At 53.7% G+C, this 17,587-nt stretch overlaps 1 protein-coding gene across 1 annotated transcript in view; it reads right to left on the reverse strand.

Annotated features, from left to right (window-relative positions):
• Window positions 1-16,673, reverse strand: part of OPRD1 (opioid receptor delta 1) — a 32,447-nt gene extending 15,774 nt beyond the window's left edge. Inside the window, exon 1 of the mRNA XM_032389797.1 lies at window positions 16,431-16,673. Coding sequence (XP_032245688.1) covers window positions 16,431-16,657 — 227 coding nt within the window. The 5' untranslated portion in view covers window positions 16,658-16,673. The remainder of the gene's footprint in view (window positions 1-16,430) is intronic.
• Window positions 16,674-17,587: the final 914 nt, after the last annotated feature.

Raw genomic sequence — 17,587 nt, forward strand, 5'->3', positions numbered from 1 at the left:
GGAAAATGGCAGGGGTTAAAGTCCACGCATGCCTCATCCAGCTGTGCTGAGACCAGAGTGAATACAAGGAAGTGCTCAGTGCACTTTGGCCATTATGGCTGCTTGGGTTAGCTGCCTGCTCAGCACCATGTGGCCATTCCTCGGCGCCCTCATCTTGGGTTGTTCTGGCACACTCATGGGTGTGATCATCTGAGGACAGAGGATACCACCCTCTTGGGTTAATGGAGGGCCAAAGATGATGCAGGTCAACTATGTGGTAGGCACACAGAAAGTGCTCAGGCCTGGCCTTCTCCCATCTCCCCAGGCAAATAAGAGAGGCCAACGCCATCTTCTGTGGGAGCTAGAACCTCAAATCCTTTCACGTGGACATATGCCCCAGCCAGCAGGGCCGGCCCCTGTGGACAGGTGTCCAGGTTTGTGTCCCATGGCTGGCCCCATCTGCCCACATCCAGATGCGCTCTTCAGTGTTTCCGAGCTCACCACTGACTGCCGGTGCAAATACCAGATTAAACTGCACCCCCCTGTCACACAAGTCCCCAAGCTGGCCTCCTCAGCTCACAACTGTGTTCATCTTCTCCTTCTAAACTGCTCCAGAAATTCCCTGCCCCCCTGCACATCTACACTGCGGGCCAGGGATTTGGCAGATACCATCACCACCAAGTCTTTCATAACCGTGGTGGGTTGGATGGTGGCCCTGAGAAGGACAAGTCCACGTCCCAACCCCTAGTGCCTGTATGTACTGACTTTACTTGGGAAAAGGGTCTTTGCAGACGTGTTTAAGTTAAGGATTTTAAGATGAGACCATCCTGGATTGTCTGGGTGGGCTCTAACACCAGGGACAGGGGTCCTTGTAAAAGACACACAGGCAGAGGAGGAGACAAGGAGCTGACCAGGTGAAGACAGAGGCACAGACTGGAGGGGCGCAGCTACGCGGAGCTGCCAGAAGCTGGAGGAGTCAAGGACGGCCTCTGCCCACGCACCTGCAGAGGGAGCATGGCCCTGCAGACACTCTGTGGACTTCTGGCCTCCAGAACTGTGACAGAATACATCTCTGTGACATTAAGTTCACGCTAATGTGTTAGGGCAGCCCTAGGAAACTAGCACAGTAAAGGTGCAGCCCAGACAGAGGCATGGCCTTTGGCACCAGATACACCCAGATTTAAGCCCCAGCCCTGTCTCTAACCAACTGTACAAACTTGGGCAAGTTCTAACTTCTCCCAAGCCTCAGTCTGCTCCTCTGTGAACTGGGTATAAAGATCCTACCACATGACGGTGTGGCAAGAACAAAATGAACTCCTGCCTATGATGTCCCTAGCACGCTGCTCATATCAGAGTGGCTTCTCTTGTCCAGAGGAGGAAAAAGGGCCCAGAATGACACCTGCTTCAGCCATCCTGGCAGTCCCCGGCTCCATCCTGACTCCTGTGCTGGCCTTTGGTAACCTGCCACCATTGCAGTGGGACCCAGAGCCCTGTGCTGGAACCTGAGCACTGGAAGAAGCTCTGACCCGTAACACTGAGTTCCAACCTCCTCTCCCACTTTACAGATTGGGAAACTGAGGCCCGGACAGGGAAGGACAGCTGCACGAGGTGACACCAGGTGTCAGTTCCCTGACTCCTGAGAGGCCAAGTTCTTTCTTCTCTACCAAGCTGTCCTTCTATTTACTTATTTATTTATTTACTGACAGAGACACAGCGACAGAGGGAACACAAGCAGGGGGAGTGGGAGAGGGAGAAGCAGGCTTCCCACCAAGCAGGGAGCCCAATGAGGGGCTCGATCCCAGGACCCTGGGATCATGACCTGAGCTGAAGGCAGATGCTTAGCGACTGAGCCACCCAGGCGCCCCCAAGCTGTCCTCCTAGGAACTAAAAATCTCAGATGAGGGCTCAAGGCGGTTGAGGCCAAAGGGAACAGGGCAGGCTCCTGTCCAAGGCTTCAGAATTCCTGATGAGGGCCTGGGCTCTTAGTAGATGCCTACATTCTAGGTCCCTGCATCCAGCAATTAACCAATGTAGGGTAGGTCCACGGATAGAGCCGTCCCCGTCGCCATCATCATCTTCACTATCTCTATCTCGGCAGCTATGCTGACTCAGTGCTTACACGGGCCTGACGTCCTCTACTGAATTCTACCGTGGCGTTCACATAGATTAGCTCACATTCATATAGATTAACTCCAACGACCCTACGAAATCGCTACTATTATTATCGTCCTTATACAGAAGAGGGAAGTGAGACTTGGGGAGTGTACTGGGTTGAATAGGTGCCCCCAAAATTCATATCGACCTGGAACCTCTGATGTGACCTTTTCTGGAAATAGGGTCTTTGCCGACATAATTAAGATGAGGTCATACTAGATCAGGGTGGGCCCTAACTCCACGATGACTGGTGTCCCTATAAGAGGAAATGCAGAGACACACACAGAGGGAACACGGCCATGGGAAGACAGGGGCGACAATTGGAGAGATGCATTTGCAAGCCCAAGGGACACTAGGGTCTGCTGGCACCCACCAGAAGCGAGGCGAGGAAGGAGTGTTCCCGAGAGCCTTCGCAGGGAGCCTGCCATGCTTGATTTCACACTTCTGGCCTCCTGAACTGTGAAGGATACATTTCTGTTGTTGTAAGCCACCCAGTTCATGGTCATTTGGACGGCAGCCCTAAGACACGAATACAGAGGGGCGAAGCATCTTGCCAGCCGTGGCCTCAAACACAGAAGCGATCTAGGTCTGTTCAAATCGCTCCACTCCCCAATTCTCCCAACAAAAGGACTTTCTCTTCCATCAGGAATACAGAATGTGAGCACTGAAAGGAAAGGTGGTGGGTGAGAGTGTTTACCGAGCACTTACTCTGTTACACTTACACTTACACTTAGCTGTGCCGCTAACTGAGCACCACGAGTGTGTATCCCACCGGGTCTGCACGGGACGTGAGCTTTCGCCTCATTCTACAGGTGAGGAATCCCAGGCTCAGAGGGCAGAAGTAAGTCACCAAAAGTCCCACGGCTAGGAGTGGCGGGGCTGGGCCTTGGGTCCCTCGGACCCCAGAACCTAACCTCTACCCCGTCTTCTTCTCCCTGTGCATCGAGCTCAATCCCTTTGTTTCACAAAGGAGGAGGACAAGGCACTGCAAGAGCAGTGATCACAGAGGCTCTGCCCACAGTGGGGAACAAACAGCTTAAACAAAGCATCTGCCCGCCAGCCAGCCAAGGTCCGGCTGGGGCTCCCTCTATTTGTACACAAAGGGTGGTTGCTCTTCCCACTGGCAAAACAAGCCCGCTGGGCAGCAAGGGCTACAAGCTGTCCCTGCCCACCATTTAACAGGAGTGGCAAGTCGCCAGAAATTAATTAGCTGTCTCAGTTTTGGCACAGCCTGAGGAAGGAAAGTGGTTAATTATAACAAGGCATGTCACAGGAGAAGTTTAAAGGCTGGAACATGGAAATAAAGGGCCCTGAGTTGAACATGAGTGGGGGCCAGGGTGGCCAGGTCACGCTCAGCAATAAACAGGGCAGAGGCTTGTGCCGTTCAGCTCAAGAACCACAACCCGCGCATGGAAGCCAGCAAGAAGCTCTTCTCCATCACCCTGGCTCTGCTTCTGGCTTAAGGGTGGCTGGGCCAGGGAATGGGGCAGCCAGACACAACAGAGGCCCCAAGAAAGCAGAGTTCCTCAAGTGTAGCATGTCAGCCCACGGTCTCTGGAAATAGGACATGCCCCTCCTACAAACACCTACTGACCTGCTGTCTGAATGTCAGACCCAAGGCTGGGGCTCCAGCTGTGAGCGAAGGCTACCCCCGCCCCCCCACACACACACCTGCTCCTCTGAAGAGAGAGGGAGAGATGAGCAATCAAGTGCTTGAAAAACTATGTGTGAATGGGGAACACAGAGGACACTGTGGCAACACAGAGGAGGGGGGAGTCTCTTGGCCTGGGGGCATTAGAGAAGGCTCCCCGGAGGAGGGATTTACGAAGCCGAGAAGCAAAGCGTTACTCTAGAGAGAAGAGAGGCCTGAGGCTCCCGCACATCTTCCCCCTTGTCTTGCGGTTGGAGGATTTTTATCATAGATCCCAAGTACTCCACAGAGAGAACCTCATTAACGAAGTGTCAACTAGATATTTAGGAAATAGTGATGTTTCCTTCAGGTCAGGGATGGAGCTAGGAAATAGTATAGAAGATGAATGGGACACAGATCCCACCCTCCAGGAGCGACCAGTTGGAAAGGGAAGGCAAACACTGGAACGAGCAATTACGTTACAACTAGAAAACACGGATTCATGACCATCTACTTGTGTGTAGCTCCCCTCATTCTATGCGAGGCAGGGACAAAGACACTTGATTTACATCGTTGCATTTCATCCTCACAACAAATGACTGTGGTAAGTAAGCATCATCACCGCATTTGGCAGATGAGAGGACTGAGGCTCAGAAAGGCAGAGAAACTTGCCCAAGGTCACACAGCCTATAAGCTCTAGTACCAGGACTCAAGCCTGGCTCTGTCTGATTCTGTGATGATTAGTTTTATGCGTCAACCTGGCTGGGCTCCAATATCCAGTTATTTAATCAAACACCAATCAATCTAGTTGTTGCTGTGAAGGTATTTTGTAGATGTGGTTAATATATGCCATCAGTTGACTTTAAGGAAGTTATCCTTGGTAATGAGGCTCAACCTTAAGAGCAAAACTGAGGGGAAGAAGAAATTCTGTCAGTTGACTGCCGCATCCGCTGTCGCCCGAGAGTTTCCAGCCGACCAGCCTCGCTAGACCCCACAACTGCATAAGCCGATGCCTTGAAATATATCCTTCTGGTTCTTTTTTTCTGGTAGGACCCTGTCTGATACAGACCTGAAAGGCCATGCTCTAGGCTAAGGTGGATGCCAGGGAGCCACACGCTCTCCGCACCAGAGAAGGGGCAAAGACACCAGCCCCCAGGGAAGCGTTGTAGAGATTGAGAGTTTCCAAGCAAGGTCCCCTGTAGGAAGCCTTATAATATTGCCAAAGTACACGCTCATTTTTGCCATAGTTGGATTTGATGGATTCTTGATAATTCGGAGTCCTTACCATCGCCAAGTAAATGTCCCACAATTCCATGTAAAAATACTGCGTGCAAGTTTGTCATTCTTAGTGACCACAGTGTGGGTAATACGGGGACAATACAGTTTGCCTCACCTGTCCCCAGCCCCCAAGGGATACTCCTTGAGGACAATGGGCAAGGCCGGCCCCGTGCAGAGCACCTCACATCCATTCTCTCCTTTGACTCACACCCACCGTGGGAAGCGGATGCCTATGTACTCCCATTTTGCTCACAGAAGGAAACTGACCCACAGGGCAGAGGTGTTTGTCTAGGAGTACCGAGTGGACAGAACGAGGATCCGAAGTCAGATAGTCCAAAAAACCCAGGTTTCTCCCCTCTAGGCCTTTGGCCATGCTGGGCCTTACTTATCACATATCCCTCTGCCTGACACACAAGAGTTTCACTTTTGTTTTATTTATTAACAATTTATTATTTTAATAACTTTACAACTCAGTCTACCCTGCTCCACGGCCTCTCCTGATCCCGGCTGCTATAAAAAAGTCATTTTTCACAGTTGGAATCAAAGGGTGTCATGAATTCCACTTTCTCAGCCACTGCTTCACAATCTCTTGGCACACACAGGCTCTGGGAGTCAGGGGGCCTTGGTTCATGGGCTGACTGGCCCCAGGCAAGTGAATTAGCTTCTCTGAGCCTCAGTGTCCTCATCTGTCAAATGGAGAGAAACGTGCTACCAGCCTCAGAGCGTTGGGAGAATTAAATGAGATAATACGTGGAAGGCGCTTGGCACAGAGCTGACCACCCTGTCAGCACTCGAGAAAGGTCAGCAGCGCTATTTTTGGTGTGAAGTCCTGTGGAGTCAATATGCCATGCTTTGCTGGGATGATAGGGCCTGAGCAGGTGAAGGAAGTGTCTTAGGGCTACCCGCCCCTCCCACAGAACAGCCCTCAGGCCACAGGCTGGGCTCCACTTCCCTGCCCCACCGCTCCCCAGGGAGGAACGGAAAATCACTAGATGGGGGGCCCTTCCTAGCACTTCAGGAGCATGAGTTTTTGTAACCGAGGGAAACAGTTTATCTCCATCTGTCCTGCAGGGGCGTCTGGGCTGGCCTGGAGAAGCGGTTTTTTTCCCTTAGCTTAATCCTGTCCCAGGTTCCCGAGTGCTGGGAAACCAGCCAGAAAGCATCATTATCACCAACAACTTCCTGTTCCGGGCCAGGCCCTGAGCTAGGGCCATACATCTCCCTTCACCTTCACCTTCACCTTCACCTTCACCATTCCCTCTGCCTAAAACACTTCCTCTCAGAGGCAGGCCTCTGCTTGGTTGTCTCCTCGTCCCCGACGTCACCATATATAACTGCACTCTCTCTCATGGTCAACTGTAACCTTGGCCTTACATCTACTTGTTTACTGTCTATCTTTTCCCCACTAGAATGTTGGCTTCATGAGGGCAGGGACTGTGTCTTGATCACTGTTACATGCCTAGCCCCCAGAACCGTGGCTGGTATTAGGAGGGGCTGCGGAATGTATGTTTGCCACAACCCTGTGAGGTAGGTGATTTTCTATCATCCCCATTTTACAGGTGAGATGAGCCCAAGGCTGGAGGCCAGCGAGAAGCTGACCTGGGTTTGAACCCCCATCTCTCTGCAACGTTCGGGGTTCAAATCCCTGGCTCTGCCCCGGGAATCTTGGACTTCTCTGGGCCCGTGAGACATCAGTGGCCCCCAGGCCGGGTTGCCCTGTACAAGAACCCACTCCCCATGCTCCTGGGTACGACTATTTCTAGCTACCCTTTGGCTCTCCCTTAGCCCAGGTAATCCAAAGAGTGGAAAGAGAAGCAAGGGGGGACAAGGGGTTAGGAAAGGCAAGTTCCAGTCCTGCCTTGGCCACTAACTCAAGAGACACTGAACCTCTCCAGGCCTCGGTTCCCTCATTTTTCAATCAGAGGGGCTGAACTTGACATACAGGTGGCAAAAGACAGGGCAATGGCTAAGAGGGTGGGCTCTGAGATCAGAGTGACCCGATTTCAATCTGACTCCGGGACTTGGAGCATGTAACAGGACTTCTCTGTGCCTCAAGGCTCCTCACCCATAAAAGAGGGCAACAAACTCACCTCATATGGGTCTGTGAGGATGAAATGGGATAATATCTATATCTCTCTAAGCAGACTGCCTGGCCCAAAATGAGTGTTTAGTAAAGAGAATCTTCATCCACGATTCACAGCCCTATGCCTTGGTGAAAAGGTCACCTCGGCAGGGGAGAAGAGTGAGGCCATTTCCGCCTCTCCCTGTGTTGTTCACTGGATGGGGCTTTTTGACCTCACAGGACTTTGAAGTTTGAGTTCTTTCAATTTATCAAGACTCAGAAAGCTACAGAAGACAAAATTCTTCCCGTACACACCCACCCTGGCCAGAGACAAAGCTGTTGATTTCTGCAGCTGCTCTGGGAGCTATAAATCAAAAGAACCCAACCCAGACACCCCACCCCACCCCATATCCCCCAGCTGGTAATAGGGCCACTGCAGCCTGCATGATGGTAAATTGCTAATTTAAGCCAGGCCTTCTGCTCAAGCCCACGATTATCCCTCTTCCTGTGCATGTTATGATGTTCTGGGTAGCCAATTGGATTTAGAGGTCCCAGGACTCTGAGGTTAATGAAATCATGCCTTGCCCTTTGCATAGCTTCCAGACAGGCATCATCTGCCAGGAAGGGGAAAAGGGGAATCTGAGATCACAGCATCTCTGAATCTCAGTGGTGGGGAGGGGAGCCTACAATCATGTTTATCTTTTCTCCACCCAAATCTCCAGTGCTGTGCCTCCACCCAGTGGTTTTCCAGTGTCCTCTTGCATACCTTCAGAGATGGGAAGCTCCCTACATTACACAGCAGCCCATACCTATTTGGAGAGTTTTCTAAAGATTTATTTATTTATTTGAGAGAGAGATAGCATGTGTGGGAGCACGAGTAGGGGGGAGGGCAAAAGGAGAGGGAGAGAGAAATTTAAGCAGACTCCGTGCTGAGCACGGAGCCCAACACGGGGCCTGATCTCACAACCCTGAGATCACGACCTGAACTGAAACCAGGAGTCAGATGTCCAACCAACTGCACCACCCAGGCGCCCCTGGAGAGCTTTGACTGTTAGAAATTTCCTTGTATAAATAATAAGAGGTGTACACAAATATACGTGTTCAAGAATGTCCACAGATGAATTGTTTAGATTGGCATAATATTGAAAATAACATAAGTCCCCCCCAATAGAACACATTCATACAATGCAGCCATCAAAAAATCATGTTTTTAAAGAATGTTTGATAACATGACAACACACTCATGATATAATGTCAGGTGAAAAGCAGCTTACAAAGTATTATATATAACATGATCACTATTCCAATACTGTGATCCTGATATCATTAAGACACACACACACACAGAGGCAAAAAGAGAGAGAGAGATGAGAAGGAAATACACCAAAATGACAAAGCTTTTTCTCTTTGTAGTGAGATTATGGGTAATGTATGTCTCTAGTTAAACTTCTCCATATTTTCTGAAATAACGGTGTTACCTTTACAGCAAAAGAAAATTTTTAATATTGAGCTGATAAAACTTCCCTCTACATCTACCCAATAATTCCAGTTCCTCTGGGGCTCAATAAATACTGATCGATGGGGCGCCTGGGTGGCTCAGTTGTTAAGCGTCTGCCTTCAGCTCAGGTCATGATCCCAGGGTCCTAGAATCGAGCCCCGTGTGGTGTTGGGCTCCCTGTTCAGCAGGGAGTCTGCTTGTCCCTCTCCTTCTGCTCCCCCACCGCCCCACCGGCCCCCAACTCATGCTCTCTCAAATCAATAAATAAAATCTTTAAAAAAATAAAAATAAATGCTAATCGAAAGAATGAGAAACAAGCCTTTGAAACAAACATGATAGAAAATGTTTACTGGGGCGCCTGGGTGGCTCAGTTGTTAAGCGTCTGCCTTCGGCTCAGGTCATGATCCCGGAGTCCTGGGATCGAGCCCCGCATCGGGCTCCCTGCTCCACGGGAAACCTGCTTCTCCCTCTCCCACTCCCGCTGCTTCTGTTCCCTCTCTCACTGTGTCTCTCTGTCAAATAAATAAATAAAATCTTTAAAAAAAAAAAGAAAATGTTTACTGAGGGGTGCCTGGGTGGCTCAGTCAGTTAAGCATCTGCCTTCGGCTCAGGTCATGATCCCGCAGTCCTGGAATCAAGTCCTGCATTGGGCTCCCTGCTCGGCAGGGAGTCTGCTTCTCCCTCTATCTCCCTCCCTCCCTTCCCCCTGCTTGTGCTCATTCTCTCTCTGTCAAATAAATAAAATCTTTAAAAAAAAAAAATGTTCACTGAAAACTTGCCAAATGCCTGCTTCTGTGCTGAACTCCTTCACATCATGCCTCATAAACTTCTCAAAACCACCCTATGGAGCTCTAATGCTACTCCCATTTCACAGATGAGAAAACTGAGGCTCAGAGAGGTTGTGAATGGCTGAGGCGCGCTCTCTCAGTAAATGGCACGGCTGGGCCTGATCCCAGGTCAGTCTGGCTCCCACATCTGGGCTGTCAACTGCTGTCAGCCACGCAGAGGCCTCGGAGGTCTGCAGACTGCAATCTGCCCGCTCCCCCCTTCCTCTAACTAGATGTCACTAGCTCTCGCTCCACATGTCTCGTGGCAGAGTGGACACGAAGTGGGTTTGGAGTCAGAAAGATCTGAGTTTGCACCTTTTGGACCGTGGGAGGCGGCTGCTCCCTCTGAGCCTTCCCGCCCTCATCTATCCATAAGAGTCCACAGCCACCATTGCGGGGCCGTCGTGAGGGATGGAGAAGCGGCGGCTCAGGAGACGCTGCCTGGTGCCCTTGGTGACTCTGGGCTCACCCCAGTGTGTCTGTGAGTCACACACACTCCCCAGGGAATGAACCCAAGAACTGGAAAGCAGCAGGCGGTGGGCAAGGCCAGGAGGTACCACGGGGACACCAGGTGGGGCTGCTTGCTCTCCCTGCTCAGCCTCAGGCGTGGGGTGGGTCATGTGGCCCAGCCTCCTGCCTTCTGGAAGGTCGCACAGCACTCCACTGTATGTACGTATTTATTTATTTTAAAAAGGACATTGGGTTTTCTTTGTTTTTAGAGAAGGAAGGGGAGAGGGGCAGAGGGAGAGGGAGGCAGAGAGAATCCTAAGCAGGCTCCACGCCCAGCACGGAGCCCAACGTGGGGCTCGATCTCATGACCCTGAGATCGTGACCTGAGCCAACATCAAGAGTCGGACGCTTAACCGACTGAGCCACCCAGGTGCCCCAGCACTCCATTTTAGAAAGGGGACAAGTGAGGCCAGGGTTTCACTGACGCATCCAAAGTGGCGCAGCTCTCTTCCATTGCCCTAAGCCAGCCTCTTGGGTTTCCCCGCATTGAGGCGCTCCCCCTCTGTCCCACCCCATGCCCACCCACACTCAATTCATCCTCTTGAACACCATTCTGCACAGATCGCTCCGAGTCCTCTTCCCCATGGCCTGTGGCTCAAAGCTCCCTCATTTCCCGGTACAGTCACCTTAGCTCCCCGAGAGCCCGCCCGGCCTTGGCTCCCACTGCCCAGACCTGCAACTCCTGCCCCAGGGCAGCCTCTGGCCCCTGACACCACCGTGCCGGCCGGTCTCTGGGCCTCTCCTCCATCCCCGGCCCCTCTCCCCACCAGAGCAGTCCAGCCAAAGCTCAGCGCACAGCGGACGCTCCTGACAACCATACCAGGCCGAGGAGGACACCTACTTGCGAGGGCGGGTCCACCTTCATAGCCACCCCGGCCCCTGGCACTCACTCAGCTCCGCCCCGGGGTGAAATTCCCCGCCCTCCGCAGCTCTCCGTGATCCTGGGAACCTCGCTTTGCTCACGCTGTTCCCTCTGCCAGGAATGTTCCGCCCCTCTCCAAGTAGCCAACTGCTCCTGCCCCTTCACGAGGCAGCACAGGCAGGACCTCCTCTCGCTGGGTCGGGGGCTTGCCCTGGCCTCCCACAGCTCCAGGAAGCTGGAGGACCCGGCGGTGTGAGAAGCCGGGGGCCATGTGGAAGCTTCAGCTGCGGGTCTGGGCCATGGGAGTCGAGGCTGGATGGGCTGGCAGGGGTCGGCATCAGCAAATGCTTGTTGGGTAAGTAGATGTGCAGACAGTTCAGGAAGCAGGCAAGGGGCAAAGATGGAAAACGTAAACAGGGAGGCCCCAGAGCCGAGCTGCCTGCCTGGAGCAGTTAATCACAGCACCTGGCACGCGCTGAGGGCCTACTGTGTGCTTGGTGCTGGGCCCCAGCCTCTACACACATGAGCTCATCTGATCCTCTCCCGAATCTACCCGGATCACCCCAATTTTACAGATGTAGAAACGAGGCTCAGGGAGGGCAAGCTGTTTTCCCAAAGCCACACCGCTAGGACATGGTCGAGCTGAGATTAAGACCTCACTGGGCTCTCACCTGGCCTGGGGGCCCTGGGTCCACGGACTCCAACCCAGGTAAGAGAGGGGAGGGAGACACAAGGCAAGGGGCTCATTCTGGGCCTCCAAAAAAACAAGGTGGGGACTCAGAGCTCCCAATCCTGAGCACCTGTCCCAGCAACTCCTGGCACCTCGGTAGTAGCGAAAGGGGACGGCCAGAACTCCTCATTCATCTGTCATGACACCGCCCCAGCCCAGGCGCCCCAGCCCAGGCGCCCCGGCCCAACCTCCCTTCCCGGCTCTGTGCGGCAGGCACTCGGGATGGGAGGGAAAACATGCTGCTTTACCAATGTCGGCCTGTCGTCCTTAGGACAAAGATGTGTCTGAGTCAGGTACTATGATCCACACTTCATAAATGAAGAAACTGAGGTGCAGGGTGGCAGTCCAACTCACTAAAGGTCTTAGGAGGTAGCAGAGCCACACTTGATCTGAGGAGAAGTCAGAAGAGACAGGGGCCAAGGGAGAGACCAAGGGGCAGAGAAGCGCGGGGCCTGAAATAGTCATGAAGAGGCAGCCTAAGGCTGGTTACATGCAGGGGACAGGGTGGGGGAGGGAGAGCTGGTCAGAGACACAGCAGGGTACGAGCCTGCTGAAACCAGGACCGGGGAGAGCTGCAGGCAGGGAGACAGGGCAGGCTAGGGAACAGACAGGAGGCCGTGTGGAAGAGCATCGACTCCATTCTCCTGCCTGGATTCTGGGACAGGCAAACGAGGAAGCCCTGGGCCATGCAGAGGGAAGATATGCAGGGTCACCTGTCAAAGATGGGGGTCTGCTAAGCCCTTCACACCCTGCCCTACCCAGTGGGCCACCAATGGGAACTCTGAGATGCCAACCCTGCTCAGGGCACTGCCCACCCAGAAAGAGGGGCTGTCGGGCTTCTGCTCTGAGGACCCACAGGGTCACCACACTGGCTGAACTCACACTGTGGGACTAACGGGTGATGCTCTGCCTGGGGACCAGACGTCCCCAAAATCCTGCTCATACTTCACAGAAGCCTCGGGAACCATAGACTGTTTGCTAAAAAGCACAATTCCCAGAGGCCCCTCTTGGGCATCCAAAAGGATGAGTGGGCTTCTCAAGTGGGTCCGTGAAGGAGGGAGAGGGCCAGAGTGTGAGGGAGGCAGGAATGGAGGGTGCTTCATGATGTGGGATTCTGAGGTTCTTTTTTCTCAGCCCCTCATCCAGGTCAGGCTCTTCCCTCAGCCTCTTAGTTAGCTACCCACTCCTCATCCTTCAGCTTCTCAGAGGTCTTCTCTGAACTCCCTGACTAGGTGAGACCCCACACACATTGTGGGCTCCCAAAGCCCCCACCTACTCTTCCATCACCCGCAGCACAAACACAAGTTTGTTAGATGACTAGCTGATGTTTGTCAGTTCTCCCACCAGGAGGTCAGAGACAGTGTATTTTTTTCCTCACCATTGTATCTCAGCATCTAGCCCAGTGTATCCATAGAATTTTCTTGAATGAGTTAATTCTTTTCATTCCTTCACAGACAGCCAATCCCTTTTCTCAAAGCGGGTAAATGGCTCAGCTACAACACTGTTAATCCTCACCACAGGCCCGGACACACTGTTGCTATTCCCACTTTACAGGGGAAGAAATAAACCTCAGAGAGGTAAAGTCGCTACCCCAAACACACGGCAACAAAGTGGCTTTGAACTCAGGATTTAAACCTAGATATGTCTGGCTTCAGAGCCCCAGCTCTGCCATTACATACCACCCCACTTGCACACCCCAAGGGTTTCTCTGGATCTTCCCTTGGAAACCTGCCCCTGCCCCCAACTGTCCGAGCTCAGGACTGACAGGCAGAATTCATTCCTTCAACCATTCATTCATTCAACCAATCAACTGACCCACCAAGTCCTGCATGGGGTTGTGCCAAGTCCTGCATGGGGTGCCAGGAAACCAGGTAGATCAGGGGCTTCTCTCCATCCTGGGCTCCCCTCTTTCCACTGCTCTTGGGACTTTGCCAGCAGAAGCAGAGCACCAGGCAGCTGCCCTATCCTTAGCCTCGCTGTCAGTGGGGAAGAATTCAATGCCAGCCCCATCATTACCCCTCCCCCCAGGACGGCAGCCTAAAATACTTGGGCCAAATAATGTGTAGGTTCACAATCCTTTTGTCTCCATTGTTCTCAGATGACCTAGGACATGAGGAGGGACAGAATTCTGCCCCCTCCTCCCATGCAATTCTTTGACTATCCCCTACCCCAGGCAGCTCTGGAAAAAGTTCTAGACTTGAAGTCACAAGACCAGGGTTTTAGCTCCAGGTCTGGAGCTAGCTGTGGGACCTCTGGAGAACAAGTCACCCTGCCTCTCTCTGAACCACAGATTCCATATCTGCAAAATGGAGGTGATCATATTGAGGATTCTAATGCCCATCCCACAGGCTTGTAGGTGAGGATTAAATCATTCAGACCCAGAGAGACAGTTATCACATACATGATTGGCCCGGGAAACGTCTTAGCAACACGGGAACCTCTGGGGGCCAGCTATGTTGCTTGCAAGATGTGTTTGATAATGGGATTTGGGGAAGGTTGGTTGGGAGCAGTTCCAGCAAGCTGAGCTCAGAGCATTCCTTAGTGGATCCTCAGAAGTGAGGGGCCTTCCCCTGGCTCACTGGGAGTGGGGGAGCTGTGCTCATCAGCCCAACAGCCAGAGTCCCTGGAGAAGAGGCTGGGAATGGGACTGAACACACTGACACAGCTCTCCCCACTCTTCAGCACCTAGAGCTCCCCAGAGAGGGTACATGGGCAGAACCTGGAACTCTGAATCTTAGCTATCCTCAGGCCCACTTAGGACAAGTGCCTCTTTCACCCTCCCTTCTTTTTTTTTTTTTTTTAAAGATTTTATTTATTTATTTGACAGAGAGACACAGCGAGAGAGGGAACACAAGCAGGGGGAGTGGGAGAGGGAGAAGCAGGCTTCCCGCCGAGCAGGGAGCCCGATGCGGGGCTCGATCCCAGGACCCCGGGATCATGACCTGAGCCGAAGGCAGACGCTTAACGACTGAGCCACCCAGGCGCCCCAACACCCTCCCTTCTTTAAACGGCACTAGATTCTAAGGGATCTGGAAAATTCCTCCTCTTCATCACACAGACAGCTTCCATTTGGTGGGTCCAGGCACCAGGCCAGCTGCATTTTATATGTTTGTTCAATGTCACTTCACAAAAACCCTGTTGAGGATGGTTCTATTATTACCCCATTCTATAGATGAAGAAACTGAGGCTCAAAGAGTCAGTTATGTACCCAAGTCACAGAGCCAGTTCATGGCAGGGCTGGGATTCATACTTAGGTTGGCCCCACTCTGAAGCCTGAACTACCTTCAAAGACGAAGTGGGGAGAATCAGTGACAAAACACACAGCAAAGATCAATCCTGCCTGTGCTTGGGGGAATTTTCCCACTGTAGCTGGTAATGAGTCACTGAAAGCACAGGAAATTCTTGTGCCCTCCACTCTTCCTGGGGGAGCAAAGATGCCAAAGCCCCCTCAACACCCACACACCCATCCAATGCTCCAATGCACGACACTCTGTCCTGCAGAGATCCCAGACTCTGGACTTCAGACTCCCACCTGAGGAGACTGGGTCTCTATTCTTCAGACAGGGAAACTGAGACAGATGCAGCAGATGGTGGGACAGGGGGACTGGGGTGCCCACTGTGATGGGCATCAGTGACTGGGCAGAGACCACAGTTCATATCTGAGTCCAACTTCCGAGTCCACAATCTGCCCTCTGCCCTGCTGGGTGGCACCACAGCCCAGAGAGGTTTGGGGCTGTGCCCTTGGTCAACCAGCACGGATGACCCTTTTCCAAGTATCAGTAAATACAAGGGCATCTTTGTCGTTATATGGATAGGAGTTTCCTTTCGATCCTTCTTGCCCATGTCTGAGCTGGCAGAACTGGGTCAGGAGGCTGCTTCCAGGCAAGCTGATGATGTTTTAGATTCTCTGAGAAAGTCCCAGCCCTCTACATAGATACCGAGAAGAGAATTCCGCTTCCTGAGGTGAAAGCACAAACTCCACTCCCGCCCAAACAAACCAGTGCTGCCTCTAGCAGAAAGAAAAGCCTGCTCGAGAAGAGGAGAGAGTGAGACGGGGCATTTGTGAGGGGCTGAGGCTTCGCTGAATCACTTCCAGAGCTTGAGACCAGATGGCCACCGAGGAGGGAAGCAGATGACTGACTGGCTGGCCCACAGCCCTTGCCCACTGTACCCAGGAGCCGTGGGCTCTCCCTCAGCAAACGCACACACAGGTGCACAAACACAGGGCTCCAGACCCACTCCAGGAGCTCTCGTCCCCCGCGGGTTTCAGGGACTTGACAAGAAACAACACAGTCATACAGTCACAGTCTCATACAGAGAGACTCACCCACTGACAGTGTGGGACACGCACACACCAACACAGGAACCCCAAGAGATGGTCATCAAATGGGACTTGGTAAATGTCCCCACAGCATGGTGCAGACGCCCAAGCGCTCTCCCGTCCCCCCACCCGCACGGAGAGCCGGCTCCCCAGAAGCCCACTCCCAGGAGGTTTTTAGAGGTCCAAACACTCAATACATTTGTACTGTCACCAACACAAAACCACCCCCTCACAAACTGTAACAGACACACTAACTGTGGCCAAACTATCCCACACAGCCTCATGCAGAAGAAAGGGGATGCGAACAAACGATCAAATGTCATTTAGTCTCACACACACACACACACACACACACACTCACTCTCTCTCTCTCTCTCTCTCTCTCTCTCTCTCTCTCTCTCTCTCTCCCTCTCCAGCGTTCTTCCCTCAATGAAAGTGGTCTCCTCGCTGGTTCCCAGGCTCCCCCTGCAGGAAGTGCGGAGGCGCGGGGAGCCCGGGGTCCGAGCTCAGGGTCCCTGGTCCGAGGTCCCCACTCTCACCCGGGGTGGGGAGCGGGGGGACAGGCCGCGGAGGACTCACCGGACGATGCCGAACATGACCAGCACGTTGCCCAGCAGCCCCACGGCGCACACGGCCGAGTAGAGCGCGGTGATGGCGATAGCCAGGGCGAGGGACGAGGCGCTGCGGGCGGCCGGCGGCCCCGACGCATTGGCGCCCTCGCTGGGGAAGGCGCTGGGGAAGGCGTCCGAAGTGTTGGCGAGGAGCGGGGGCTGCAGCGCGGCGTCGGCGGAGGGGGCCGGCTCCATGGCGGCTGGGCGGCGAGCGCCGCGTCCCTCCCCGCCGTGCGCCCTGGGCGCAGAGACCCGGTGCGAGCGACGCGCGAGGGCCCGAGGCCGCCGCCCCGACGCCACGGGCTGCAGCGCCCCGGCCACCCGGCCGGCCCCGCGCCGCCCTCCGCGCCTGGCCGCCCGCCCCGCCTGCGCCCCCCCCCAACCCCAGCGGCCGCCCGCTCTCCCGGCCCCGAGCGCTCTGAGCCGGAGCCGCTGCGGGCTCCTCGGACGCGCCCGCCGCGCGCACCACGTGGCCCAGAGGAGGCCGCCAGTCTGCGCCCGCGACCAGGGGCGGGCGCTGCACCACCGGCTTGGAGCTGGGCCGGGGAAGCTTCCCACTCCTCCCTAGGGATGCTCCGCGGGCTCGGGTGCACCCCGACCCCGGCCAGGGGTCACCTCCTCACCCTTTGCCGCTTTGGAGTCAGAAGGAACTGGATGTAAATTCCGCGTTTCGCCCCTACTCTAAGGAACAGAGTGACCTTGAGCAAGTCACTTAAGCTCTCTCAACCTCATTTTCCTCGGCTGTAAAATGGGGATCCTTGCACCTCCTCACTCTGAGTGTTGTGGAGATGAAGATGACCCGAGTAAAGAACTCAGCTCGGTGCCAGGCACACAGTTAGGTGCTCCATAAATAACATTATCAGCCCTGATTTTCCTGCACCCTATTCATTTGCTCAACAGATGTTTTTGGGTGCCGAATATAAGAGCCGGGTACTATTGGGGAATCCATCCATTAGTGAACAAACCCAGATGCGGAGCCCACCTCCTGGGGTTTACAGCCCTGTGGCCAATCAATCCTAAGATCACACTACTGAAGACAAAGTGAAGGAAAGCAAGGCAAGGCATTCCTGTGGTAGGGCCAGGAAAACCCAGAGGTCAGCATGTGAAGTTTGGGGAGGAGCTAAC

Source organism: Phoca vitulina, unplaced genomic scaffold (genome assembly GCF_004348235.1).
Source record: "Phoca vitulina isolate PV1807 unplaced genomic scaffold, GSC_HSeal_1.0 scaffold2, whole genome shotgun sequence".
Classification (NCBI taxonomy): domain Eukaryota; kingdom Metazoa; phylum Chordata; class Mammalia; order Carnivora; family Phocidae; genus Phoca; species Phoca vitulina.